Source organism: Alligator sinensis, unplaced genomic scaffold (assembly GCF_000455745.1).
Source record: "Alligator sinensis unplaced genomic scaffold, ASM45574v1 scaffold1299_1, whole genome shotgun sequence".
Taxonomy (NCBI): domain Eukaryota; kingdom Metazoa; phylum Chordata; order Crocodylia; family Alligatoridae; genus Alligator; species Alligator sinensis.
In genome coordinates, this window is record NW_005842647.1 from 829,867 (window position 1) to 856,709 (window position 26,843).

The following is a 26,843-nucleotide window of genomic DNA, read 5'->3' on the forward strand; positions in this document are numbered from 1 at the left end:
CTATTAACCAATTCTTTCTTAATTGCACAAATTAGGAACAAAAGCCACTCAGGGACACAAAACCAGATTAGAGGCACTTGCTCAAAAAGCTGGAAAGATAGCACACAGTGGATTTACAGCTACAGAGCTAGTTTGAGATTGGGACCCAATGTAAATCAGCCTCAATCCAGGCAAGTCAATGGAGCTCCTTCAGCTGAGAATCTGACCCCCAGCATATGAATTTACCCTTGCAAGTAAATTATGAGATTGGCGAATTTGCAAAGACAGTTGTAATACAGTGGTTAAAAGTGCTGTATCAACACCTAAAAGGCAATGGAAGCAATTTGCATGTGACAGGGTAGAATGTGAGGAGGTGAGAGAGCTGCTACCGTGCTGGGTTAGGATGACCTGGGTTCTAGTCTCAGCCACTGACCTGCTGAAATGATCTTGGACAAGTCACTGCAACTCTGTGCCTCAGTTTTTCCATCTGTGAAATGCAGATAATGAAACTGACTGACTTTGCCAAATAGTGGATGAAGGGCTGGCATTATTATTACTTCCTCTGCTATGGCAGGATGCCTGTGTGGTCTAATGGACATGACCCTGGACTAGGGATCACAGGACCTATGTTCTTATGCCAATGCTGCCTCAACATAGTGAATGACTCTGACCTCTGTTTCCTCTCTCACCCTCTTCCTCTCTCTTGTCCATTTTGACTGCAGACTCTTTGGGGCAGGGATTGTCTCTCTTTGTAGGTATGGACAGTTCTTGGGCTCAAGCCTCTAGATGCCACTAAAATGCAAAGAAAGAGAGGCAGACAAAACTCTTGGGGTAGAGATGATATCTTTTATTAAACCAACAAAATATTTGAAAGATAATCACCTCTACCCCAAGAGTTTTGTGTGGCTATGCCCTTAGACAAACACGGCTACAACCAATATCCCTGAAAGAAAAAGAGGAGTATTGTCTAGTGCAGAGTTGGCTAACCTGTGGCACAGGTGCCAAAGGTTGCGCAGGCAGTTTCCATGTGTGGCACACAGCAGATGGGTAGAGAATAGGAAACACAGTGGTAGATAGAGCAGGCAGCAGGAAGCAAAGCAGGAAATCAGTCAGGGAGCACAGGGCTGGGCAGAAAGCAGAGCCGCAAATTGGGCAGAGGAAGGGGATAGGAGTGGCATTTGGAGAGAGTATGGGGCTAATTTATGGCAAGCTTGCCAAAAAGGGTAGCTCCCACTGGTCTAATGGACTGAGCCAAGGAGTCAAGAAGTGGTGAAGTCTAATCCCATCTTTTGCATTTACTTGGTGGCCAAGTTGTTACCTCAGCTTTCACATCTGTTCAATGGGACTATTACCACTTGCCTCACTAGTAAGAACTGCAAGGCATTACAATTATGATCAGGTTTCATATGCTCTGAAATTTTCACTTTACACTCTCAGTCCATCACATCATTTGCATGTGATCATCAGTAATGCTGAGCTGTTTATCGTAACTCTGTCACTTGGCATACAGATGGTTGCCAATTGTCCCTGTAATAAATGAAGGAATATCTATCAAGAGAGAGTGGGTTTAAACAAAACTGCAAAGATATGAAACGTTAAAAAATAGGTTTCTTTGTTATTCTTCTTCTTTACAGATTTATAAATGATAAGAAATATAGTAAAAGTAGCCAAAGCATAGCTATCCTGTTCTGGTATAATTGATGACCCAAACACCACAATGTAGTACAGCAACCAAAACAGGGCTGTTCTGTTCAAAAAGATAATGATTCCAACCATGCCAATGCCAACACATGATGCACATGAAAATACCCATTTACTTCATTGGGCCTGCCACACACTTACACTTGAGCACATGGTGTCATGTTGGCAGGGGAAGGGCATCTATGGAAGTCACTGACCCAACTTGCCAAAGACTTTACTAGGACCTCTTGACTGCTGTCACTTTCAGGGAGGGTAGGACCAGGTGCTCAGTAAGACAGACAGTCCACACAACGTGGTTCTAGGTGTGGGAAGGCCCAGGGGGGAACACAGATAGGAAAAAAATAGTTGGGAAGGTAGCTAATGCTCATGGCATTACCAGTGACAACTGCTGCCGACTACTGTTGCAGCCTTATGGTCACAGGGCTCTTATTATAGCCAGAGATGCCACACAATCCAGAGGAAATTCAGGGAGGAATATGAAAGCTGAGGCTTTGGTAGTACTGGGGAGGCTAGCATGGGCTCACCATGGGGTGGTGGCAGGCAGTGCCATCACCTAGCCCCGTCTGAGAGGCTAGATCCTCAGCTGATGTAAATCTGCAGAACCACTTTCCTGCCAGATGAGCTAGGCTTCACTGGGCTCACAGCAAAAGCTTTAGCCCAGGAGAGAAGCAAAACATCCAGCCAAGTTGAGCTCTGGGACTGTGAACACTGGACAGGTCTGTGAAGAGCAGTGGTTCTCAACATTTTTAGACTTGTGACACCCCCGGATGGATCTGTGGCACCCCTCGGAAAATGGCAGCTCTTAAGTTTCCACCCTTTTTTTTCCAGAAAAAAAAAACAGTGAAGTTTTTCTGTTGCAGGATCATGAGGACTGCAAAGAACGCAGAAAGACCACACCTAGGGATTTCTATTGGGAATCTCTGGGTTTATCTTGTGAATCATGCTTGCAGACTTCACAGTGCTAACATTACATGGATCCCTTGAAAGGATCCTGACAGCCTGGTTGAGAATCACTGAAGTAGAGTCCAGAGCCCTTCTATACGTGCTTCTTGCCCTCAGGCCGCACGCAACCCACAGCACCCTGGAGGATTAGCGAGGGTGCTTGCTGCGTCTGGCAGAAGGCTTTCCCAATCCAGCAGGGCATTTAGGACCATGGAAAAGTCAGGGGGGTTAGCTGTTTTATTGATAAGGTGGGGAGAGGCTAAAACCCTGTGGAATGAAGAAAGGGTGAGTCAAAGGTGCGTGACAGGGCAGGGGTTTCACTTCTCACTGCATTCCTTGGGGGAGGGGAATTCCCAGGTACCGTGCCCTGCCAGCCAGTCCCCCTGCATACTGCCCCCAGATCGCAGGCCACTCGCTATCTCTACCCCCACCCCCTCTTCCATCTCTGTCACAGCATGAATGGAGGTTGCAGGGAAGGAAGGGCCTCCTCCAAACCAGGGAGGGGCCTGCAGGATCCAGGGGATGGGGGCAAGGGGAGTGCTTATATTTAAATGCCTGCATCCCAACTCCTCTTGCTGGAGAGCAAAGCACAAATGCTCATCATGGCACTGGGGTTGATTTGCTTCTCCAGACATAATTCAGCAGGGGCATTTCATCTGACTCTGAATGTCAACCAAAAAAAAAAAAAATCACAGCAGCTGAGCCTAGTGGGATCCCCACTTACTGCCCTTCCGCCTCTCTTTGCAGCTGAAAATGGCTTGATCCTTGGGAGGCAGGGGAAGCCCTTACTCCAAAAGGGGTAGGATTCTCATTCCCTCTGTCTGCCTTCCTACTTTTTAATCTGTGATGGAGCACAGCTGTTTCAGCGTGATTTATACCAGGCATTCAAGGGCAGCTAGGGGTTAGCATCAGCCATGCAGATGCCCACAGTCCACTGCAGGGACAAGCCTCAGGAACCGCCGTGGTAACCAAATAAAAAATTGCAGAGCTAAGGGGATACATTTTCCTGCTGCAATTTTACAATGGGAATAAAAAAAAAAAAAGAGTGCTGAAAGTGCTGCCTCCCTGCAGAAGACAAGATCAAGGCCAGTGGGCAGTCTGTTGCTCTGTAGCCCCCTTTAAGACATGCACTTGCAATGCCAGGAGGAGAAAGTTGCTCTCTAGCTCCAGACAAAAAGTGAAGGTGAGATGCGTGGGGAGGAAGTGACTCAATTCTGTTGCTGTGGGAAGGAGGGAAGGAGTCCCAGAGAGATAGGGCTGCACCAATTCTCATTAATTACACAGTCGCTTTGCTATGTAGCACTGGTTGCAAAATCATCAGGAAGCTAAAATATGTCTAGCAAAAAAACCCCCAAAATACCAAGACTCTAGCAAAGAAATGCAGCCAGGGACTTGTTCCAACATCAATTCAATTAAAAGTCATTGTCAGGGACCATGTCGGGAATAAGCCACATAATTTGGCTGCCCTGGCTTCCAGTCGTTTCGGGTTGACTTCATCCCAGGACCCTTCCCCTGTGCCGCTTCAGCATAGTTACAAGGAGTCTCTCCCTTTATTTGCATCCTACACACCAGTCACCAGAAGAGTAGTTTTCTATGTTACTCTGTGACCTACCTCGCACCACAGTTTTTAGCAGGGTTCAGTTGCTTTAAATGCCCTTTCTATCCACCACTGGCTGTACCTGTACCCAGAATCCACAGCCCCAGCTTGGCTCCAGCTAGGCCAGTAACATGTCTAGTGACAGCCCTGAGCCTGGCCCTTGAAGAGCCTGAATGCCTTCTGCTTCTTGAGATTTTAACAGAAGGGAGTACAGGGTGCTCTACATCTAGCAGGACCGGGCCCAGCACTTGCAAGACGTTTTTGAGAAGTTTTCCATCACACAGACCTATGAAGATGCCAAACCCTGTGAGATGACAAAGCCTTCCCTCAGCAAGATAACCTGCCCTCTGCCCTGCCCATCACGCTAAGGGGAGTGTTTCCATTGGCTTCAGTACAGTTTGGATCAGTCCCAGGGCTGTGGAGCATTGCAGTGACTTTCAGCCTGTGTGGCATTACCAATGAAGTAGCATACTGTGCTTTAACAGGACTAGAAAACAGAGGAATGAACTGAAAAGTGCTTCATTTAGATGGACAGAGAGGGTGGCTCATTTGTTGTGTTCCTTCATGCTAGATTGGAAGATATCTTCTGTGATACTTTTCCTTCCCATGGCTCACTTTTTTTAAAAGCTCCTCAATCTTGCATCTCACCTCCTTGTTTACTGCACTGACTCCTTTTCCTTGTGGCACTGCCCCCTGAATAAGGAAATATCCTCCAAATTGCATCTTCAACAGGACCCTTGGTTCTTGTGTTAGACACCAGCTCAAATACTCTACTTGCACTGGATATCTTGGTTCCCTTCTCACATTCCCTGTACACTGGCAACCCACACGAGTGACACCATTTGCTCATGTCTAGGTAAGGCAGCCCAACTGAAAAAGGACGCTTTCAGGAATCCTCCCATTAGAAAGGACTAGAATTAACCTATCTGCAATATTCCAGCACAGGGACCCCTCCTGAAGGGATCGTTTGCACGCCATCCAACTAGCAAATCATGGTACCGCATCATTTAACAGAACCAACCTCAAGAAGCATGGCGGTGATAACATGGCAGGTAGGTGCCATCTTTCCTACCTAGCATCATTCTCTCTCTATATAAACCACCATCAAGCCCATTCTACTCTTCCTAGCTTTACACTCTTACACACGCACACACAGAGAACAAACCATATCTTCAGGAAAGTCTAACAGAAGTTGGTCTTTAGGATTATCTCTTAAATGCATGCCCAGCCATCTTCAGGTCTGGCTAAATAAAATGGGACATGTTAATTGGAATGCTGTTCTAAAGGACTGACAACTAACATGTGAGGAATGTATTGGTTATGCATGTTTCCATTGCATCAGGATCCCAATGAATATGTCCCATTTCATTTCACCACGACTTCATCAAATAGACTCATCAAATGCAGAGTCAGGATTTTAGAGGAGGGTGGGTTGTATTGTGAGAATAGTTTAGGGCTTATGTGATTTTTTTTCTTATAAGAAAGAGAAGAGCCGACAGATGGATAGGTAGGTGTGAATGTGGGAGACTGAGAAGGGCGGGGGGAAGTGTGGTCTGCTTGTTAGAGGAGATGATTTGGAGTTGGGAAATTGAATGATAGGCTTGACTCTTCTACTTGCTGGGCAGAACGAATCACTTAACTACTCTGCTCCTTCCATTTCCTCTGATGTAAAATAGAAATAAAATTACTTACCTAGCTCACAGGCATGTTACATGCCTTGAGTTATACGTGACTCTAAATCAAAGTGTGAAGCATTTTTATCATTTTTATGGCAAGGGGGAGACAGAGAGGCAAGAGAGGCTGGGAACTGAAAGAACTTGCAAAGGGCCAGACTGAGAGCCCATCACAGTAAATGGAAATACATGCTACAGCTGTGATGGGCCAAGGCCAGGGAGAGGACAATGACTGGAAAAGGACACAATCCCACAACCTTTTGCCAGGCTAACCTTCTTCTGGCTTCAATTGGGTTAGACATGACAGAGGAAGCTCCCAAGGCAAAAAAACCCACATACCCCACAGGCACTTGCACAGTGCTGCTGCAGGCAGGATCAGTCGGTTCCAAGGTTTTGCAGAGCCCACATGACAGGAATAGCACCAGGGAGACAGGAGGAAGCACCTAAGAGATGCTCACAAAGAGTCATTAGTGCCACAGAAAACAGGGATGGAAGGGGCCTCAAGAGGTCATCTAGTAAACCCCCCTGCTCCAAAAGTAGGGAACTAGGCCTCCTGTGCAGCAGAGCAAGGGAGAGGAACAGGACCAGCCTCAGGGGTGGGGAGCTATAGTCAACTGGATGGTTCACATCTAGGCCAAAATATGAGAACAGAGAAGGAAACATCACTCTGTAGCCAGGGCCCAGGCAGTTAGCAAATACTATGCAATAGTTTTTGTAGTGAATCTGAACAGCATGGCCTGGGTGCCAAGATTTGTTTTATTCTCATTAAATAAAAACAGGGAACCAGGCAGGAAAGACTGCCAGGGTCAGAAGGAATGGCCTCTGCTCCTTCCTCCCAATCCTGGCCTGCTCCCCAAAACTGCAGGAAGGACCTGTCCTCTTCTCGCCCAAAGCATTCACACAGGGCAAGTCCCGTCTCCTTTCCCCAACCCAAGAGGCCAGACAAGTTTTATAAGTTCAGGGTGACAGACAAGAGAAGCTGTTGTAGGGGAGTGAGAAGTGGGGGAAAAGGAGCAGGGCCAGGAAGAAATTTCTTTCCCCTCCTGCGTCAGAGAGGTTTTTTTCTTTTTTAAGCCTTTCTCAGAACCACTGGGTGTTGGCTGCAGCCAAGCATAAGGATTTTGACTGTGGTGTATCAACGCTTCTTGCTGGGACTTAAAGCTGGAGTTTCCTGGCTACAGAGTCTTGCCCCTCCAGTCGGGGTCAGACCAATCACCATATTTGGGGTCAGGAAGGAATTTTACCCCATGATCAGATTGGTATGGATTGTGGGGGGTTTTGCCTTCCTATATATCAGGGGGCATGCCTCTCTTCCTGGGATCTCTGGTGCATATATTAACAACCTTTACAGCCGCCCCCTGCTTCACCTGTAGCAGGTTAGGGAGTTATGTCTTGTGCTTTTGTCATAGTTGACTGTAGTTTTGCTAATAGGCTAGACAGTGGATTTGTATACGATGGTTTGGCTAGAGATGATCCTGCCTTAGGCAGGGGGTTGGATCAGATGACCTCTGGAGATCCCTTCCATCCTTATTTCTCTATGAATCTGAGACAGATGGTATGACCATTATCATTTGCATTACAAAGGCCCTCACTGAGACCAGGGTCCCACTGTGTTAGGTGTTTTATGTGCACATAGTCAGAGACAGCACCTATGTCAGTGAGCACGCAGACACATGTGAGTTGCCCCAGCATGGCTGGAATGGGGCCTATTCTGTAATACTTCGTAGACACTGCACAGTACCTTGTCATCCAGGTGTTTGCTATATAAATATATTCAATTAAATCAATAGGGTAGATGGGAAACAGACAGGAAGGCAACACAATGACTCTAGATTAGACATTCTCCAGAATCTCCTGGAGAGTCATGACCGGACAATGAGGAAAGCCAGTGGCTCTGAGGGGATTGGCTCCAGACCACTGAATGGGATTAGAACAGTGGGGCCAAAAAGCCAGAAGGAAGAGGGTTGCCATCTAGGCTGACCACAGTGAAGACAGTCCTTGGACAACAGCCCAGAGAACTTTGCCAAGACTGAGGTTTACAAAGCTGCTGAAGACAACATGTGGACAACCAATTTCCATGAAAATAAACAGGAATTGAGCATCCAAATCCATGTACAATTTTGAAAACCTCACCCTTAAATGAGATAAATTTGGTAGGTTGGGAATTAGAAAAGCGAGAGAGAATGTATTTGTTGCCCCTTTTTTCCGCAATGGCAGAGAAACTTGGCTACTGAGTTCAGGTCAGCCTTTTCACTCTGTTGTAGGCGGATCCAGGTGATCCCTGACCTTACTCTATCAAAAGGCATCCATGTGAGAGACATGTGCACGTATCTGCTGAGACCAGCAAATTCATTCCAGTTGTGAGCTCGTCCATACTAGAATGAAAGCCTCCTGTGAAACTGCTGAGCTACAGCTGCAGGCCCAGAAGCATTAAGCTCTGACATGGTGGTGAAAATTTATCCTCCATTTTCTGTTTCCCCTCCTGGAGCAAGTTAAAACCCACCAAGGGAAACCAGGGCTAATATAATAGTGCCAGTTACTCCAAGATGGAGAACCATGGATTTGAAAGCCAGGAAGGACCAGTATGACCATCTATGTGATGCATCAAGCCCAGAACCCTTGAGAGCACCTCTGAATCCTCAAGAGACCATACTGGGGGCACCACAGAGCAGCACAGTTCACCCACTCGGTGAGCGCTACATCCCAAGACTGAGGTAATATGGTTGTTGGAGAGCCATTCTGGGAATGCGCTAATAAGCTCACTGTCTTGGGAGTGATTTCTGGCATGCACCCATCACTGCTCTAAAGAGGCTAGGTTGCATGTGTGTCAGGGTGTAGCCTATGCAGAGCAGGTATGCCATGCCTTGCTGCAGTGCTCTCCAGTGTGGTCCCTTGGTGATATAGATATGGCCAGTGTGAGCTACAGCCTGTTTCAGACCATGACTTGGCCTGAAACTCCCGCTCACTGTGTCATGGGACATGATGGGAACTCAGCAAGAAGGGCTTGGTGACGCCAATGAGAAATGAGGCTTCCCACAAAAATTAAGGACAGAATGAGAGAGACACATTGACTTCTAAGAGGGGAAGCGGGCACAGACAAGCCAAGCATGTGTGACAAACCAAGCGTGATATGCAGTCGGTGGGAGTCTCTCTGCTGACTCCTTGTGGGCTTTGAAACAGGCCCCAGTTGAAAAGCGCCCAAGTCTGCAATCAAACTAGAACAGCTTGGAGCTTACAGGAGACAAGGGAGACCAGGAACTCGGAGAGAAAGGGTCTGTTCATGTGCTCTGCAGACCCTGAGAAAAGCAGCAAGAGGTGGATAGTCAGAAAGGAGCTGATGCTCTTAGAGGAAGCGAACATAACGAGAGATACCTCAGTCAAAAAAAGTGGGGAAGGGGCGTGGTGGAGATGAACTGAAACACATCACCTCCCAGCCCCAGTTATTTCTCTTTCCTCATCAGAGCTCTTGCTGTGAAAAAAGGGTCACAATGCGGGCCTGAGAAAGCAGTGGGGTGGGATAGGGGCTACTGGAAAATTTAAGCAACAGACAACTTTTGCTAGCCTGGTAACCCCACATAGTTAAGCTGGAGCAGGGCTTCCCCTTTTCTAATGGGTCAGAAGTTGGGAATTGTTTAAAGTTTGTCAGCAACTTGCAGTTTGCCCATGTCAGTGGCTTTGAAGTAGTTGTCATCATCTCTGACTGCAATGGAAGGGGCCTCTGTAGTGTAGCAGTGCTTGCTCTCCTTCTCATGTACAGGGGGAGAGAGAGGAGATCATATTTTCCATGCCATCTGGCATGTGCCTGATAAGAGGAATCACACATACTGCCTATTTAGCAACAGCAAACAACTCACATTTAAAGCAGAGAGGGGGAAAGCTTCATGGATTATGTGAGAATATGCCAGCAGCAAAGCGTGCATTTGTCAGGAGGTGAATCAGGGCTTTTAGGGAAGAGGACCAAATATTCAGCTGGTATAAATTGGCATAGCTGCCAAAGGCACCACTGATTTATGCCAGCTTATAGTCACAGATGCAACATTCAGATAATTCAACTCACCAAGGAGGGGTCAGGTCTGGCTGTTGTTTTGGGCCATCTCCACTGAAAATGAGCCAAAACTTCAGCTGGTGCAAAAATCCATTGATTTTATTAATTATGACCCTTGGCAAGTCTGGCTCATAGATATTTCCCTCTTTTTCCTGACAATCCCAGGCTGGTTATGAGATTTAGAAAACTAGATTCTTATCTGATAACCTGATACAGCTGCCCTGAAGTCAGAACTCCTTGGGTTCGCCCCAGCTGTGAATTGGGTTCAGTGTACACATCTCCGTAATGCTGACATTGACCCTCTCTAGTCAAGAGTAGTGGTTTCTTGCTCCCTACAACCCTGTTACTGCTGAGTCAACAATTGTTACCACCCCACCCCCAGACCCAACTCCTTATCTTAGTAAAAAACCTTAAAAAAAAAAAATATTCAGCAGTCAGGACCTTTGCAAACTTTTTCCTGTGGGGGAGGGAAGCTGCCAGCTACACTGCCCCTGCTTTGCACTAGATGAAATCCCCAATGAGTCTGGAGTTGACCTGCCTCTTGCAAGAGAGACAACTCAGACTGCTGAAGCCTAGGATTAAGACACTCAGGCGGCTGTCTCGCACATCTGGTGTGTATTAAGACGGATACACTGGCAAAGAAAATACACTCAGATTCCAGGCAAGAATAGTTAACCCATTCACTGCTGGGTCCACCATAGAGCTGTTTCCCAGTTGCCATCCCCCACAGAATGTAGGCAAAGTCAAGGTTTTGGGAAAGGGGGGGGTTGGGGTGAGAAAAAGAGGTGAGAGAGAAGCTGGTCTTTGGTTAAGTCAATGTGAAGAGGTTTAGAGGACCTGGGTTCAAGTCCAGCAAAACACCTCCCTTCTTTGGTGATCCTGGCAAATTGCCTGGAGTTTAGGAGCTGCTGTCCCTCACCTGGATAATATAGCCTCTCCCCCATTCTTTGACTGCTTTGTGTATTGAGATACCAGGCTACTTGGGATGGATGTGGTCTCTTATCCAGGATAAATACAGTGCCCAGCATAAGGGGCCACTGACTTGTTGATGGGGCCTCTTGATTCTACTGTAATGCTAACACTAATAGTACTGACTTCCTGCAACCATGTCCATTCAAGGACTTTTACCTCAGAACATACCAGCAGCACTTAGCATGCAAGGCTGTGACCCATAGACTAGGTATATTTGTCTAGAGCAAGCAGCTGGCTTGGCATCTTTAGCTACACCAATGGTACGTGTGGACGGCTTGAGATGTTAGGTAGAGTAAACCTCCGTATCCCATTCACACTATGTCGCATCCATCCCAGTATGTTCCTGAGAAACAGCCAGTCATCCCCATTATTTCAGGCTCTTGGACATGTTTCTAAGAGGACAAGGATACAAGAGCCCCTTCCCCAGGCAACTGATACTGAGGGAGTACACTAAAAACCAACACATTTTCAGCAAGGTGGGACATGGGATCCTTTTAGGAGAGCGACGAGCTCACAACGGCCAATGGCACAGAGATCCAGGCCAAAGCTCTTTGAGATCAAAGTGTGTATGTCAGTTATTCCCAGGGAAAGCAGAGCCCTCCCCTTGCACGACATGAGAACAGCCTCCATTGTTCTCAAAAAACAGAGAGGTCTGGCCATAACAGAGTGCCACTACGAGGAAGCTCATGCTGCTGGGGTTGTGACTAGTGCTGCTGGAATCCTAGCAGGCTTCTGCTGGGCCCTGCTGCATGGGGAAGCTCATGCTGCAGAAAACACACAGAGCTGCATACAAAAACAAAAAATGAAAAGCAATGGAGATTTGCAGTATGTCGCTTAGGAGCTTTACAATGTTGAGGTTCCTTAAGGGTCACACTGATCTTGTTTGCCAAACACAGGAAAGGGCAGATGGGAGTTAAGGAAAAAGAGAAACTCCGAGGAAGGGTGGATTAAAAACTGGAAAACTGGCTGGGTAGAAGGCAGCCAAAAACATGGGGTTCCAATCCTGGTGGAAGGCACCATGCCCAGAGCTTAGAGCCCCTTTCTGAGGGTAGAGCTCAGGCCAGACAGAAGCTGCTACTCTCTCCAAGATAGAGGGCTGATGTCCTAGCTACCTTACTGTTCCTTGATGGGAGCTGGTGTACAGGAGACCCAAAGTCATGATAAGGTCCCCTTGGAAATGCTTCTCACATACAGCATGAGCCATATGTCGTCAACCGTATACCACCCCTGTCAGTGACTTTGGGAGCACAAGGTTTGCCAGAGGATTACCCACAGGGAAGGAGGCCTGGCCAGGCCCTTCCTACACCTGCAACTGCTCAGAAAGCCTGCAGGGGTTGCTGGCAGATGGCTGCAAGTGAAAACAGTTGTCACACCCAAGCAACCTGCCCAAAAGAGGCCCAAAACCATCTTGTCTTGGGAATTCTGCCTCTGTACCAAGCAGAGCTTTGGAGTAGGAGAGACTTGGACCCATGTGGCTCATTCAGAGCATGGGATCCAGTACTACCAAAAGCTGGGGAATGTCAGAAGGACCTGCAAGGTCAAGTACCCAAATCCCGCTGAACTTCATTGGGGTCTGGTCACCTACCACCCATCGGCTCCTTGGAAAACACCAGACCAAGCCTCCAAGTGGCAGAAGCATGGAGGACCCACCCACTGCTATCCATGTGACAGACCGTGGTGAGCCTCAGAGGAAGGAGCAGCCTGTTCCAAGCTCTTGCCAACAACACATTTTCCTCTTAGGCCGAGTGTTTTTGTGAGGTCGCATGCCCCGAGGTGGAAGGCAGCAGCAGGAGGAACAAACAAAGGAGATGGCAGCCCATGGGTGGGGGGGTGCCCAGGTGCAGGGGATTCACCTGGCTGGGGAGAGAGAAAGAGGAGACTGCTGAATTCTGAGCTGTCTGGAGGCCAGCCCCTGTTACCGTACACAGTGACAGCATGGCATGCCATGCTTCCAGCCCCGCAACCTCCTGGGGCTGAAGAATGCAAGTACCATTGGCTTCAGGGAGAGTTACTGACCTCTAAGCAGCAAGCAAGTCACGACCTAGGCTAGAAAAGTTTGTTAATCATATATGGTAGTGCAAGAGAACTACAACCACAACGGAGAGTACTGCTGTCCCGGATGTTGTAGTGTGACCTACAGAGAGACTGGCCTTAACCCCAAGAGACTTCAGGCAAAGTAGATGGGAGATGAGGTCATACAGCAGAGGACTGGCAAAACCAAAGGAAAAAAACACAGGTGTCATCAGCACCAGCCCAGCACACTAGTCATGGGACCAAGATGCTCCATACACTGGGAAGGTCCCTGTCCTACAGCCAGGACTCTGGCTATGTGGGAGCACAGGTTTCTAACGTGAATTCACTCACCACAGACTAAAGCAGTAGCATAACTAGAGGTGGGTGAGAGGGCACCTACCCCATACACCAAGTTCGGATGGAGGCTAGAATCACCCCCCACGTCCCCAGCATGCCTGTGCTGGGAACTCCCAAATAGTCCCCAGATACTGCTGCTGCTTTAAGAGCAGACAGAGCATATGGTGGTGGCAGCAGCAGCAGCTCTGCTGGGGACAGCTAGGAGCTCCCAGTGTGAGTAAGACTGTGGTGCCATGCCCCTACTATTGGAGCTCACCGCCTCCCTCTGCAACCATGCCCCTCACTCTCAGAAGCCAGGTGCCTTTCCCTTCACCCCCTTTCACTCTCCCACAGGGTTTTCCCTGGGCATCAACTCTGCTGGTTACACCTTTGGACTGAAGTCCTTTAGTTCCCCACAGAACAGGCCCAAAATAAGCAGCAGCAGTTTAAGGAAGACCTGGTGTCAGCACTGATAATGAACTATCAAGGGTCTCTGCAGGCCAGTATTGAAGGTGACTGTTTTCAGCTCCTTAGCTGTTCACTGAAGCACCTGCTAGGAAAAGTAGGGCACCTAAATTAAGCATAATTAATTAAACATTACCCAGTGCTTGTGCCACACTTCGGAGGTGGAAAGCCCGATACAGAGTCATCAGACAGAATTGTTATGAATGCACTGGCAAAGCTTGGGAGGTGGGAATTACAGGAGCAAAGGTTTGGGCATGAGGGGTGGGCTTGGACTAGCGGAGGGTGAAGACTGAGGGCCATAAATGTTGGGACCCCCTGGGCCAGAATCTCAAGGAAGATATGTGGGGAGAAAGGCACATTTTAGCCCCTTAGTTGCCACATGATTGCCAGATCTAGCTGAGAAAGTGAGGCACCCCCAGTGCTCCTGGCAGGCAGCTGTGATAAATCCTGATGTGTCGGTTATGCCAAAAGGAAGTGCATTCAGCTTTTGGAAATCTGCTGGCAGGAACACGGGCATATTCTGAGGCAACATGGGGGGTTATGGAAATCTGCAGCACAACTGATCATGAACTACAATGAACACATGAAGCCAGAACAGGGGGAAATTTGCCTGTTCTTCACCCCTTCAAGCTGAGGATCTCAAAGTGTTTTACAAACATAAACCAGGCTCACAGCACCCCTGAGAGCAGTGTTGGTCCCATTTTAACAATGAGAAACCTGAGGCACAGCATGATTGCATGACTTGACCAAGGTGGCACAGCCAGTAAGTAGCAGAGCTGAAAACAAAACCCAGAGATCTTTTTGTCTTGCATCTGTGCTTAAACCACGAGAGCAATGGGCAGAGCCACTGCTGCCATAAATAAAAGCTTCCTGGAGATCGGCCTTTGGGCCAGAGGACTGTCTTTGTTCGACGTGGGCTAAAACTATCACTTCCCCCACAAAAATACCCTTGCCTTGAAGTATCAACTTTTTTTCTGCTTAGCTCAGAGGCTGGTCCTGCCTTGTAAAAGAAGCGTGAGGAAAGCATGCCCTCTTGTGGGCACTGTGCACAGCTCTGTTGCTTTTCTGACGGGGATTAGAGCAGGTGGTAGCTCTCTCATTTTGTAGGATGTTTCCAAGCCAGCAGCCACCACGCCCAATAGTTTGGTGCTAGGGCAGGTTTCTATCCGTTGTCAGCACAGTTTTTCCGATACGCGTCTAAACTCTGTGATCATTTGTGCAAGGCTTTTTCAACTCCCACCTTGCCTGAGCAAAGCCACAACCATTTAGCAGCGTGTGAAATATCACAGCACTGCGTGGTCTCGTCTCACCCACAGAATACCACCGTGACTAATCAGCTGTCCCCAGGTCTGGTGCTACCTTTGCAGCCTGCAAGCCATGGTAGCTCTGTTGCTTTCTGCCTAGCACGTTTCATGCACAGGGGCAGCAACCTAGCTTTTGCCTCTTAACTCCTCATCCTTCCTCAAAAGGAAACTGAAGCTACAGAGTTCTGGCACCAGGATCCAGGGTTTGGTTCGGGCCAAGCTTTGCTCCTCATTTTTCCCATCAAGCCACCTTACTTTGTCTCTGTTGTTTTCTCACCCTCCCCTCCTCCTTCCGAGGCTTCGTTTTATTAGACAGTGTGATGGGAAAAGAGCATCGCTCTGACCCACAGGTGCTAAAACGGAAAATGATGTATGTATTAGGAAATTGTTTGCAGTCCAGCTGCAAGCATTTATGGAGAGGGCGGGGGAGGGAGAGAGAGCGCGAAAAAAAGAGGAGCCCTGGCATCCTAGGTGGGCCCCAGCTTAGCTGACTCCCTTCTTGTCCTGGCAGCCCCTGGACCATTGCCTGATGCAGTTCAAAGGTGCAAAACTACCTGAAGCTATGCCATGCTAGGGTCAGAGCTGCTTCTTGACTTGGAAAACCAGATCTACCTCTGCAGCTGGTAGTTTGGAGACCGTGATCCTCTTTTTGCTGATGGGGATATCACCTCTTTTTCCTGACAAAGGTGGCAGAATTGCAATTATCACCAGGTTTCAATGACATGGCAAACCCAGGGTACACAGTAAGCTGCCTGCAGGCTAAACTCGGAGGGTTCAGATTATAGCGTACATCTCTGAAGAACAACAGTGGGAGGAGAGGGGGTGGAAAGTTCTTCAAACCACTGAATATGAAATCCACAGAATTTAGGAATATTTCCCACCTCCTCTCATGTAGGATAGGGCCATATGTTTGCAGAGACACCAGGCTCTTAGGCCATAGGTAGCCTAGCAGCCCTGGGGCCTGGGATTAGATTCCATCCCCACCCACATATGAAATGAGTTTATACCGGGCCTCAGTCCATCTCTCAGCAGAAAGAGTCTTGCTGAGATGTTCATGTAAAATGAGTCCCATTGCATCTTTTTTCCAACCCTGGATGGATGGATTCAGACTTAAGACTGCCAATGTCAGTGCATCCCGCTTGGTTTTACCCTGTTATTTTTTGCCTGGATTCAGAACAGGGATGTATATGTTCAATTGGGCCTGCAGGGTCTTGGTGCCCGAATGTTGGATTCCTATCTAGTATACCCATGACACAAACCCTTATGGGTCTCAGCCTGCCTCTCAGTAGATTCCTGCATTCAAGTCTCAATAGTTTTCATCCATAGGAAAAAAAAAATTTAAAATGAAGCCTTCTAAATGTTATCCCATCTTCTGGAAGATGGATGTTTCCATTTCATTCACTTCCTCAAAATGAGCCCTGGCTGGGATCCACTAAAAAACTTTTAATTTAGAATGATTATTGCTCATTGTTTAACATATGGTTTAGTCTTATATATTAAAGGAGGTCTGTCCATGGATTATGGTGATGCTGTTTTGTTTCTTTCGGATGCACAGAAAGGATCCACATTGATATTTGCTTTAAAGGAAGAAAGGTGGTTCATTCCCATAAAAATACCCCAAAAATCTGTTCTCCTCTGGGTTTTCTTTAATTTTCCTGAGGAAAGGTCTAGGTGCATCTCCTGGCAATGCTGAGTAGAACAAGGCTTTTAAATCTTTACAGACTTCCTTTGTTCAAAATGAATCACTGGCATTCTTTAGGTTTCACTAGAAACAAGGCAAAAGGCAAAATCCACTGAAATCAATGGCAAAACACCCCTTGCTAAGATTTTACCTACCAACAAATCCCCATCTCCCATCAATGAACTGGCTTTCACTCCCTCCAGTCCAGTATTATATCACCTTTTAGCTCATTATTTTGTAAAAATAGTGTCCCATCTCAGATGAGGCCCGAGTTCCTACTGTGGAATACGAAGCAGGACAGAAAATTCAGACAATCTTCTCCTTCAAAACACACACACATCTCCTGGCATTTTTTTAATCAGAAAGAAGCAAGAGCAGGCCACCACTCTAGTCCCATCTCCCCCCCCTGCTTCACAGGTGACCTTCAAATAAGGCAACTCAAATTCAGAGGACTATCCTCTGACTGTTGGCATCCTCTCTATTCCTTTGCCAAGGTCAGGGTATTTTCCAGCTGCTTTTGTGGTTCATTCAACTGGAACCTATTCATTCCCCCCACCTCAGCCCTTTTCTTTGATGGAACAGCTCAGGGTTGAGCGAGTTGAGTTATACTTTGAACAGCCCCTTTGAGCATGGACCACATGCTCCTCCTCCCCCTCCCCAAGAATTTAGTGCTAAGTAGTCCAGCAAACCCTCACCAAGTATCAGTTTTCTCAGACGAGCTCCTTCCAGCATTGGGTAAACTTAGCAACAGCAGTAATCTTCCTGAGGACTCTCCAAATCTCCTCTAAGGGATCTGGAGAATTCAAGGCAGCTGGTGATGGACGTGGTAAAAGAAGGGACAGGGCTTGCTGGCACAGCAAAGCCATCCTGAGCCAGTGACCATACATGGGCAGCCCAGGGCTCCCTGCAGTACCAGGAACAGGAGGCCAGGGAAGGAAGGGGGCACAGGAGGATGAGGCAGCATGGCTAATTGTGTCTGTAAGGAGCTATTTTCTCACCCTGTGGCTCCCTAACAAGAGGAGCACCTACCTGGCATACCACATTCCCACACACATGAAAATGCCCTTTAGGATGCAGCTGTCTCTACACTTAGGCAGCAATGGGGAGAGGGTCATCATACACGCTGCCACAATGAGGTTACGGGCTATTGCTGAGAGAGAACAGCCCTTGGAAGACTTTGTTTATATAAGCTGTGCCCTCCCAAAACATAGGTTCCTAACCACTGATTGCACAGGCCATCCTCCTGGGGTAGCAAGTCCCCCCCACCCTGCCACGACAGTGGAAATACAATAAAAAACTCTTTGGTGACTAGGCCATAGCATAAACAGAAAAATTACACATACACAGACTGATGATAGTTTATGTGGACCCCTGCCTCCTTCCCTCCATCTCGCAGCCCTCAAGAAAGCATTGTGGCAGCACAAACAACGGGCACCTTTATATTTGGTTTCTGGCCTCCACAACAAACCGTAAGTATGGAGTATGAGCACCTAACATAACCAGTATGCAATGGGGGACCCCATGGAATTGCATGTTTTGTACTGCCCCAGTGTCGCTCTGACCACAAGAGCCACCTTTAGTTCCCTGCAGCTAGCAGGAACAGCAGGGCTCTGAGGACATGGTCGCTGTGTCATCAAATGCTGCCTGACTCCCATCAACACTCAAGCTTCTGGAGCTGCTGGCCTGGGGTCTGTATTTTGCTAGTGTAGCTTTCGTACCCATCTGTGCTGATAGCACTTCAAGAAGCAGATAGGCTGCATGATTCAACACCAGCTTTATTTATATGCCCATCTCCAAGAGGAGATGCATAGGCCCAGTAGCAACCTTGCTGGACATCATGTTCAGGGGCATTAAAGGAGCCTCATGTTGCTAATAAAGGAACCAGTACGCAGTTTTCTGACTAATGATCTTCCTTTCATGACCCAACTCAGCCTCCCCCTCCCCCTAAGTCAGTTTGTCATTTAGAGTCTTGTTACACCTTGCGCTGTGAGCCGCATAAATATTTGTGGGTGTTAGTGCTAGCTTGGAGTTTGGAGCAGTCACATGATTAGTCTAGAAACCTTCTCTGACTATCTTCCACCTGCACAGCTGTGACTTGTCACTAGGGCTAGGACAGACAGAAACTGATCAGAAACTGGTTTTAACCTGTAACAGAACAGATGTTCAGTGCACATAAACCAGTTAGAAAATTGCTGAAACCAGTTCGAGATAAACCTGGTTGACTGTAGTATCAGAATTCACTGATTTGGGTCAAACTGGTTTATGCAATGTCTGTCCCAGATCCCTTCCTGGTTTAAGTTAATCCAGAGTCCCCCACCATCCCAGATGCTTTGCAGCCCTGGGTGGGGTTCTCTGCTCCAAAGAGCTAGGCTGGCCTTGCCCTTCTGCTCCCTAGTTGGAGCTCCAGCAGAGACTTGCAGGCACAGCAATGTCTGCCTAGCTTCCCCCTTCTCCCTCACCACCTCCTCAAGCAGGGATTCCCCTGTCCCCAAGCATGGACCATAGCCAGCATGTGCTATACTAGCTAATGATGAGAGATGTCCATGTCCACTTAGGGCCTTTTGGAGCTAATCAGCAGGTCAGCTGGTAATCTCTCTGCATTCCTTCCTTGGAAAATGTTGTTTAAGAAGAGCTTGAACAAATGAGAGAGGCTTTTGTTTTCTTGATGGGGTGCTAAATAATTCTGTGAACTCCCTGCTGGTTCCCTCACTGGTCAGGAGCAGTACTGAACCCCCTCCCTAATCACAGCATTGTGCCAGGGCCTGGCCTGGCCATGCCCCCCCCCAGCTCAGCACTATTGTGGAAGGGAAGGGAGGGCTGCTCTAGTGTCCCCCCTCCCAGCTTCTAGCCCGAGCCACCACACGCCGAGCCACTACAGGCATGTGCCTGCATTTCTTCAGTCCAGAGCAGATGTCTTTGTGGTTACAAACTGGTTCAGCCTAGCCTGGTTAGACTAACCTGCAAAGATTGGATCAATTCAGGCTCAGGCTTTTTTAATGTCTGTCCCTAGCCCAGAGGCCTGGCAAGCAGGGGCAGGACTAGGAACTCTAGTTCGGAGTTGCCGCTACAGGGCTGGTGAGCCAGGACAGGCTTCTATCTCTGCTCTGTGGGTGGGGGTGTGAGAGATCTTGGGATACTGGAGGATTTCAGCTTGGGCAGCACATATTAATGGAGCAGGAGCTAGATAGTACAAATCAGAGACAATCCTGCCCTGTAGTGGCATAACTTTCAGCTGTATAATGAGTGCTTTAAACTACCTTAAGGTGTTAACCACTGGATTGTCTGTGCATTAAGAGCTCCAGGTGCTGCCCCAAAATTACCATGTAACAAGGCCCATAATCAACCATTCCAAGCCTCTCTCTCCATGCTCTTCTTTGGCTCTGTCCCCACCCTTTGCCCTACTGAGTTGTCTCAGGAACATTGCTGTAACTTGATCAGCTGTGGGTTTTTCCACAGACTGCTTATTCTACCTTGTGAAATCCTATGAAAATATGAACTTTCATTTCTACTCAGAAGAACTTTTACCAACTTTTCTCCAATGCCTGATGAAGGGTGTTTGTGATCAAAAGCTTGCAATTAAAGAATTTTTTTTTGCAAAAAGTCTTGTTGGTCTACTATAAGATATTATTGCTACAAGTCTTGATTGCTTCTTCTACCTTGGAAAACTTATCTTTGGCATTATTTCCCCCTTACCCCCTCCCCCGCCCTTCTCTTCCCATCGTTCTCTTCGTTTCCACCTATTTACACAGTCTCACCAACCTCCTGTAACACTTTTTGCTTCTTTCATCTTGGAGATCTCAGAACAGCAAAGATTCCCTATACCTGAAGAAGGGTGCTTGTGCCAGAAAACTTGCAAAGAACATTTTTACAAGTAAGTTGGTCTAATTAAAGATAATCACATCTACCCAAAGAAACTTGCCTACCTTTTGCCTGAAATATATACAGGGAGAACAACTGAGAAACTGAGCTAGCAGTCATGACCACCGCATAGGAAAAGAAACACCCCAGACCACGAGCAAACTTCTTCTTTCAGTATTCTGGTAGGAAAGTCCAGTGAGACTTTGGTTGATGCCAAGGTGTCAAAATTTGGTAGAATAAGTACAGCTAACACCAGGATAACTGAACTGAACCTATTCAGCAGTTTCGGGGAGAGAGGGAGAAGGCAACATTCTCTTTTAATATTTAACAAACAAAATTAAAAACTCCCTCCCCCTTTTCTCTCTCCCTTAAAATTTTGAAATTTAAAAGTTTCACAAAAAAAAAAAAAAAAAATATTCAACCAGGGTAAGGAGGAGTTCTGCCATTTTACTCGATTTTTCCTCCTGTTTTTTTTGTTTGTTTGTTTTTTTTAACCAAAACTCAGGATTTGAGCAGTTTGAAGCATTCTTATCTGTAATATTTGAGCATCTTTAGCTATGCCAGGCAGCAAAGAGGCCAAAATACTTAAGGAAAAATGCTTGAGCCTCCAGTCAGCCTGAAAGGCCTTAGCCCAAGGCCCTGAGGCTCAGTGAAGCAAAACATGAACTAATCATGTCTGCACCACATGATTATCCTCAATGCACTGCTTACATTTGCAAAACATGCCCCAGCACGTATTAATGTCACGGTGAAGCACTTGGTGGGGTGGGGGCGGAAGTAGCAGCAGCCAGTCTCTTCAATTGTTTCAAAACCTTGATCAGGGACACAGAAGGAATCAGTATTACTCTGCTTGGCAAAATACCTGTGCCAAGCATCCCAACCAAACAGACCTATCTACACAAACCAAAAATGTGGAAGAGAGAAGAGAATGGGGAACCTGTACTTTGCTGGGCCAGCCCAGTAATCTTGTGTGGGAGACCTACCTTTGCTTGTTCTTACTCCCCGTAGGGGAGAGAGGGCTGAGAGCTTTGTGGAGGAAGAAAGCTAACTCAGCTCTTGAAAGAGCAAGGCCACAAAGTCCCCATTGCTTTGCAGGACCTGCTCTAGGTGATGCAGGCACAACACACAGCAAAAATACTATGGTGTGGAGAGTCTGTTGGTGTATGCTGAAAGATCAGAAAACACTCTGCAGGAGCCCGACCCAGAGCTCCATGTTCTTTCCAGCTTCTAATTAAACTTAAAATCAAGGTTGTTCCATTGCCTGAATAATTGCCTACAGCTGTCACCTAGATTATCTTTTGCAACCATTTACCTGTTCCCAGATGCTTCCAGGCAACAGCAGCACACAAATCTACAAGGATATCAGTGCAGCCCAGATGCACCTGCTTTGGGAGTATTCACCCTTTAATCATAGGATATGACAAAGCACAAATCAAACAAGAGCCCTGCTTTTCCCATCCCCCCAAAATCCTCAGATATTACAACTGGAAAATTTACTGACTGTCATATAAGTTTTGTGTGGCAAGGGTAAGATATTTTAAATATAAATTGGATGGAATCTGGCGAATAATATCATTACTGTTTTATCTTCAGACACACCAGAGCTGAAACCCTGTATCCAGATGACCCTAGATTTCTAGATGACCCTAGATTGTGTGGGTGTTTAACCTTTGAATGCAAATTTTAGGACAGGCTGAATGTAATGTGTAACTTCACCCTTGCTAATTATTTTTTGCTAATGGATTTAATCCTTGAACCCACAAGGGAGACTGACTCTGATTTGGAGCTGAAGTTCCAATGTTGAAAGTCATTGTTGATAAAGCCATCAGAGGGGTTAAATGTGCTAGTGTGGGCAAACCCCTGAAAGACATCATCCCTGCTCTGAAAAGTTACCAGTCTAATTCAGATGGACAAGAAAATTATTTCTGTGAAATTGCAGAATTTACCATCTCTCCCCCCACCCCCTTCAAACCACATGTGAGAGCTGTTAAACTGCATTTACAAATACGTGTACCAGCAGTCATTCCAGGAGTGATAAAAATGGCAGGGTACGGTCACGGTATGAAGTAGCAAAGAGGGACTTTTCCCTCTTACCCATCTCTGACCTTCAGTCTGTGGAACGCGCCCACAAGAAAGGACGTGTTTCCTCAGGTCTTTTGCCAGTTGTCCTATAGGTCTCCCATGCCTCTGGATCCCAAGAGGTGCTGCCTGTACTCAACGTATAGGCAATATGAATACGGAGTCAAAACACTTTAGGGGAAATGATGGAGGGAAACGTGGAACTCCTCCTCACCAACAGCATGAGGTCTAAGCAGCTGTCATGCTCCATTGTGCCAAAAAATTTCCACAGGGAGATGGAAAACTGGATGCAACAGCCACCCAGCACCTAAAAGCCACCACATCCTCTGACACTGGACACCCACACACCCCACAGGACACCTGGCTTTTAAGTTCATCTCTTTACAACAAGCCAGGCCCCCTGCTACAGGAGTCCCCAGAAGCTTTGATCTAAGCACTGGAGGAAAAGTTTTCTGTTCTCCTGTTTGTCCCAGGAAGTTTAGGATGCTGAAGATCAAAGAGGTGGGAACACTAAAGAGCCTGACCCCATGGCTGTGTCAATGAGTGAGGCAAGAGTGGATGAGATTGGTCAGGATCTTTCCAGAGCTCCCAAGGACAGGTCCCTTTCAGCGTTTCCCTCTCCTCAAGTATGTGCGACTAAAGTGCCCTAACACACCCTTGTCTTGGCCTCATGGAGCCACCACTATTTCCACCTTGCTTCTGTCCCCCACCCCAACTTCCCTGGTTGTCCTGTAGCCACCCTAGGGTTAAACACCAAAATGTGAAGGGAACCTCAGCCAGTCCCAAGGGCCTTACCTTTCAGGCTCTGTCAGGGGCTCTTCCCCTACCTGGTCCTCGCCCTCGGGACCTCCCTGGCACTCCTCAGAGTCTGACATTGCTTTTCCTTGTTAACAACCTTGCAGAATGGAGGAGCCCTGCAGACAGCTCTGCAAGTGTTTGGTGTGTGGGCTCACTTTCACATCACTCTTCCTGTGCTAGCACAGAAACGAGCCGTGCCGGAAGCCTCATGGGCCTGAGGGAGTGCGGGTGGGGGAGGAGATGCAAGATTTTTTTTTTTCACCCTTGGATAATTTCTAAGTATTTGCCACAGTCCCCGTCTCAAAATCTGGAAGCGGTGGCCCAAGACAGAAGGGAAGTGTGGGGCAATAGCAGCTCACAGTGGCTGTGAGTACAGAAAGATGTCTCGTAAGAGATCACAGCTATTTGCGGTGCAGTGGGCACTATGCTACGATGAGACTGCAGCATTTCCTCATGTGCACCTGCCGCAGGTGAAGGATGCCCTGAAGGCTGCTCTAATTTTTGCCCTGGTTGCCACTGCAGAAGCACAGATTTTCCAAAGCTGTAGCCATGCTGTCTTACAGCCCTTGTACACTGCCTGCTCCTGCTTCCCTGCCCAACAGCTTCCTGCTTTGGCTTGCAAATTCTGGTTACTTGCAAAGGGGCAGTAGTGCTGGGTGGATATGCTTGTTTGTGTGGTGCACTCACCAAAAGAGGAAGAATTATTTAAAAAAGGAACCTGGACAATGTACAGAAGCCAGTGAGCAGTTTGTTCCTTGTGGTCTTGAAAGTCCATGTCAGGATTTTCCTTCAACAAGCACAGATGACATCTTCCCTCCAACAGAACCAAGGCTAACTCAAACTGGGGGTACCTCTGCTTTCTGTCTTGTGGACAGGTAAAGAAATAAACCAAATGGCTCTGGCATAACTCTGGGACTGACCACTGGGGACAAGGAACCTGAACCGAATTTCTGTTTGCAGTTGAAATGTTGCAGGAGGGAGACGCAGTTGCCTGGTGTCTGCCCAAAAGCTGCTTGGGATTTAGACTATGTGGCAGCTGTCCTTAGCTGAAGTGGCAAGAGGATGAGAGAGAAGTTTAGTTTGTGCTCTTTCCAGAACCTAAGAGACAGCCCAGCCCCCAGACCCAACAAGGAGTGGAAAACCCCGACTGCCTCATTCCTTGGAGCAGTGATATATAAAAGAGGTCCCAGAGAGAACAGCTTCCAAAGAAGAGGCTGGCTGTACCAGGTTCTTAACATCCCTCTTGCCCAAACGTCATCTCCACAAAACCAAGACCAGGCCACTGCCAGAGGTGGAGTGAGGGGACATTCCAGCTGGCCGAGCTGACTCTCCCCACTGCATGTGGGCCCCGAGTTCAATCTCTGCAAGAGGGAAAGGTGGAACAGATTTTTGGAGGGATTGTGCCAGGTTAAGCTTCTTCTGAGGAAGAAGTGATGGGGCAGCACTGGTAGCGCATACCACACCCTTTTCCTTCCTGTGGCTTCTCTCTGTGCATAAATACCCTGCACTATTTCTGAGCACTGCTTGTGCAAGAAGCATCCTCTCCTGCAGCTGCAAAACAGCTCAAGCCACGTGGCAGTCACTAAGGCCCATTCTGCAGAGGAACTAACAGGGTGAAGGAGAAGGCCACAACTAGGGCTTCATCTAAGGCAGCTCACTTCCTTCTTTCTGCCATTTGCCCTGAAACTGAGAGGTGATGGTTGATGCAGGACTGCACAACGGCAACAGAGCTTGAGCACCTTCCCTCTAACATAGGGATATATAACAACTGAGAAAATATCTCCACCCTCCTTGGGTATCCTTGGAAGGCCTCTTGTAAATGGAAGGCTCAAGTCAGGAGCCCTGCAGACACACTAGTGACGTGTGTGATGTTTACTGACTGTGGTACATGATACAAGCAAGTGCAAAGCAGACCCCATGTACTAGGCTCTAGCAAGCACCCTGGATTCTCCAAGGGCAGTTCATACTCTGGGGGGCTGGAGAGGTGTCCCAAGACACTGTCCTGGCAAAGAAGCTCCGAGACCTCTCCACCATGCACCCTTCTCACCATAGTTTTTCACCATGACAGCAAGCAGTTTAGCAAGACAAATACTGTAGCTGTATAGGCAGAGGACGAATGCAGACCTTGTTGTCTGCTGTGGGGTTGATTCTGATTGTAAAATAACAGCTCCTTAGGGTTCCCCCTTCTTGTTCCAGACTGGCAGCTATACTACTCTAGGATCTCTGGCTGGGAATGCACAGGATGGATCTCCACCTGGCCTAAATCAGCATTGGCCCATAAATGCCAGTGGATCTATACCAGTTAACACCAGCTGAGGCTCTGGCTCATCAAATGTCTCATGTCCATAAAGCAATCTTGAACTGTCTCTCTTTATGCTTCATGAGACATAGGCATTGAGCACCCTTTACCTAACCCCAGTTAGTTGCTATGTATGCTGCTAGAAACCTCCTAGTGTTTGCTGTCCGGCACAGCCAAGAGGGGCACCCAGCCAGATAAGGGGGTATGCTGAGTATAGCTGATTGCTGGATCTTTCGAAATCCTCAGACTGCTCACGTCATCACAACACAAGACCAGCTATATCTTCTCTCTGAAAGGGACTCACTGCTCAACTGGTGTCACTCTGCCTTCCAAGGCAATATTGAAGCAATGCCCCTGCCTGATGCTTGGTGCTATATTGTCAGGGTGGTGCCATCATTTGGGTCGTGGTAAAACCTATTTTTTTCCTAGTTGCAAGCCTTGAAGATAGTGGAATGACCTTCAAGGACATGATTCTTTGATCAGGCCTTGAATTAATTGAGTTGTCTTATACAGATTCCTACTGCAAGTGAAATGCCTTATTTTACCTTTCCTAGCTTACATATGTGTCATATTGCAGTTTGGTTCAATAGGTGCCTTATAAATTGGCTCAGGGGATTGATCAGAAGAGACTAAATAAACCTTTTCACAAAGTCACCAAGTCAAATCTAATCCATTGTGTTAGTAACACCTGAAAGCCATCACCTTCTGCTGGTTAGTTGACTTCAGGTCTCATAAAACTGCCTCAGGCGCTGACACCTTAGCTTGATGTTTCAGCTGCAGTTAGGGACCAGATTTTCTAAAGAGCTGTGTCCACTGTTTTTAGCTATAGTAAGTGTTGTGTGGTTCTTGAGGGTGAAACTCAGCACATACGGAGGGCCTCTTAAGTTCCCCAAATAAAGCATAAATAAGTCCCCTGGCTCTCTTCACAGAGATGAATTGTCTGTCAAGTGAGAAAAAAAGACAGCTTCAGTTCATGCTCCTGTCAGATACAGAGCCCAGATACTAGTTTTGCCTGTAGGGCTGCTACCCAGCATGTCCACAGGTGGCAGATAGTGGAATGACCTTCAAGGATGGTTAGCTGTGAAATTAGCAGGAGTAACT

General features: G+C 47.4%; 1 protein-coding gene across 1 annotated transcript in view; it reads right to left on the bottom strand.

The window, feature by feature from the left end:
• Window positions 1–23,616, bottom strand: part of LSP1 (lymphocyte specific protein 1) — an 83,890-nt gene extending 60,274 nt beyond the window's left edge. Inside the window, exon 1 of the mRNA XM_006033651.3 lies at window positions 23,441–23,616. Within this exon, the coding sequence (XP_006033713.1) occupies window positions 23,441–23,520 (80 nt within the window). The 5' untranslated portion in view covers window positions 23,521–23,616. The remainder of the gene's footprint in view (window positions 1–23,440) is intronic.
• Window positions 23,617–26,843: the final 3,227 nt, after the last annotated feature.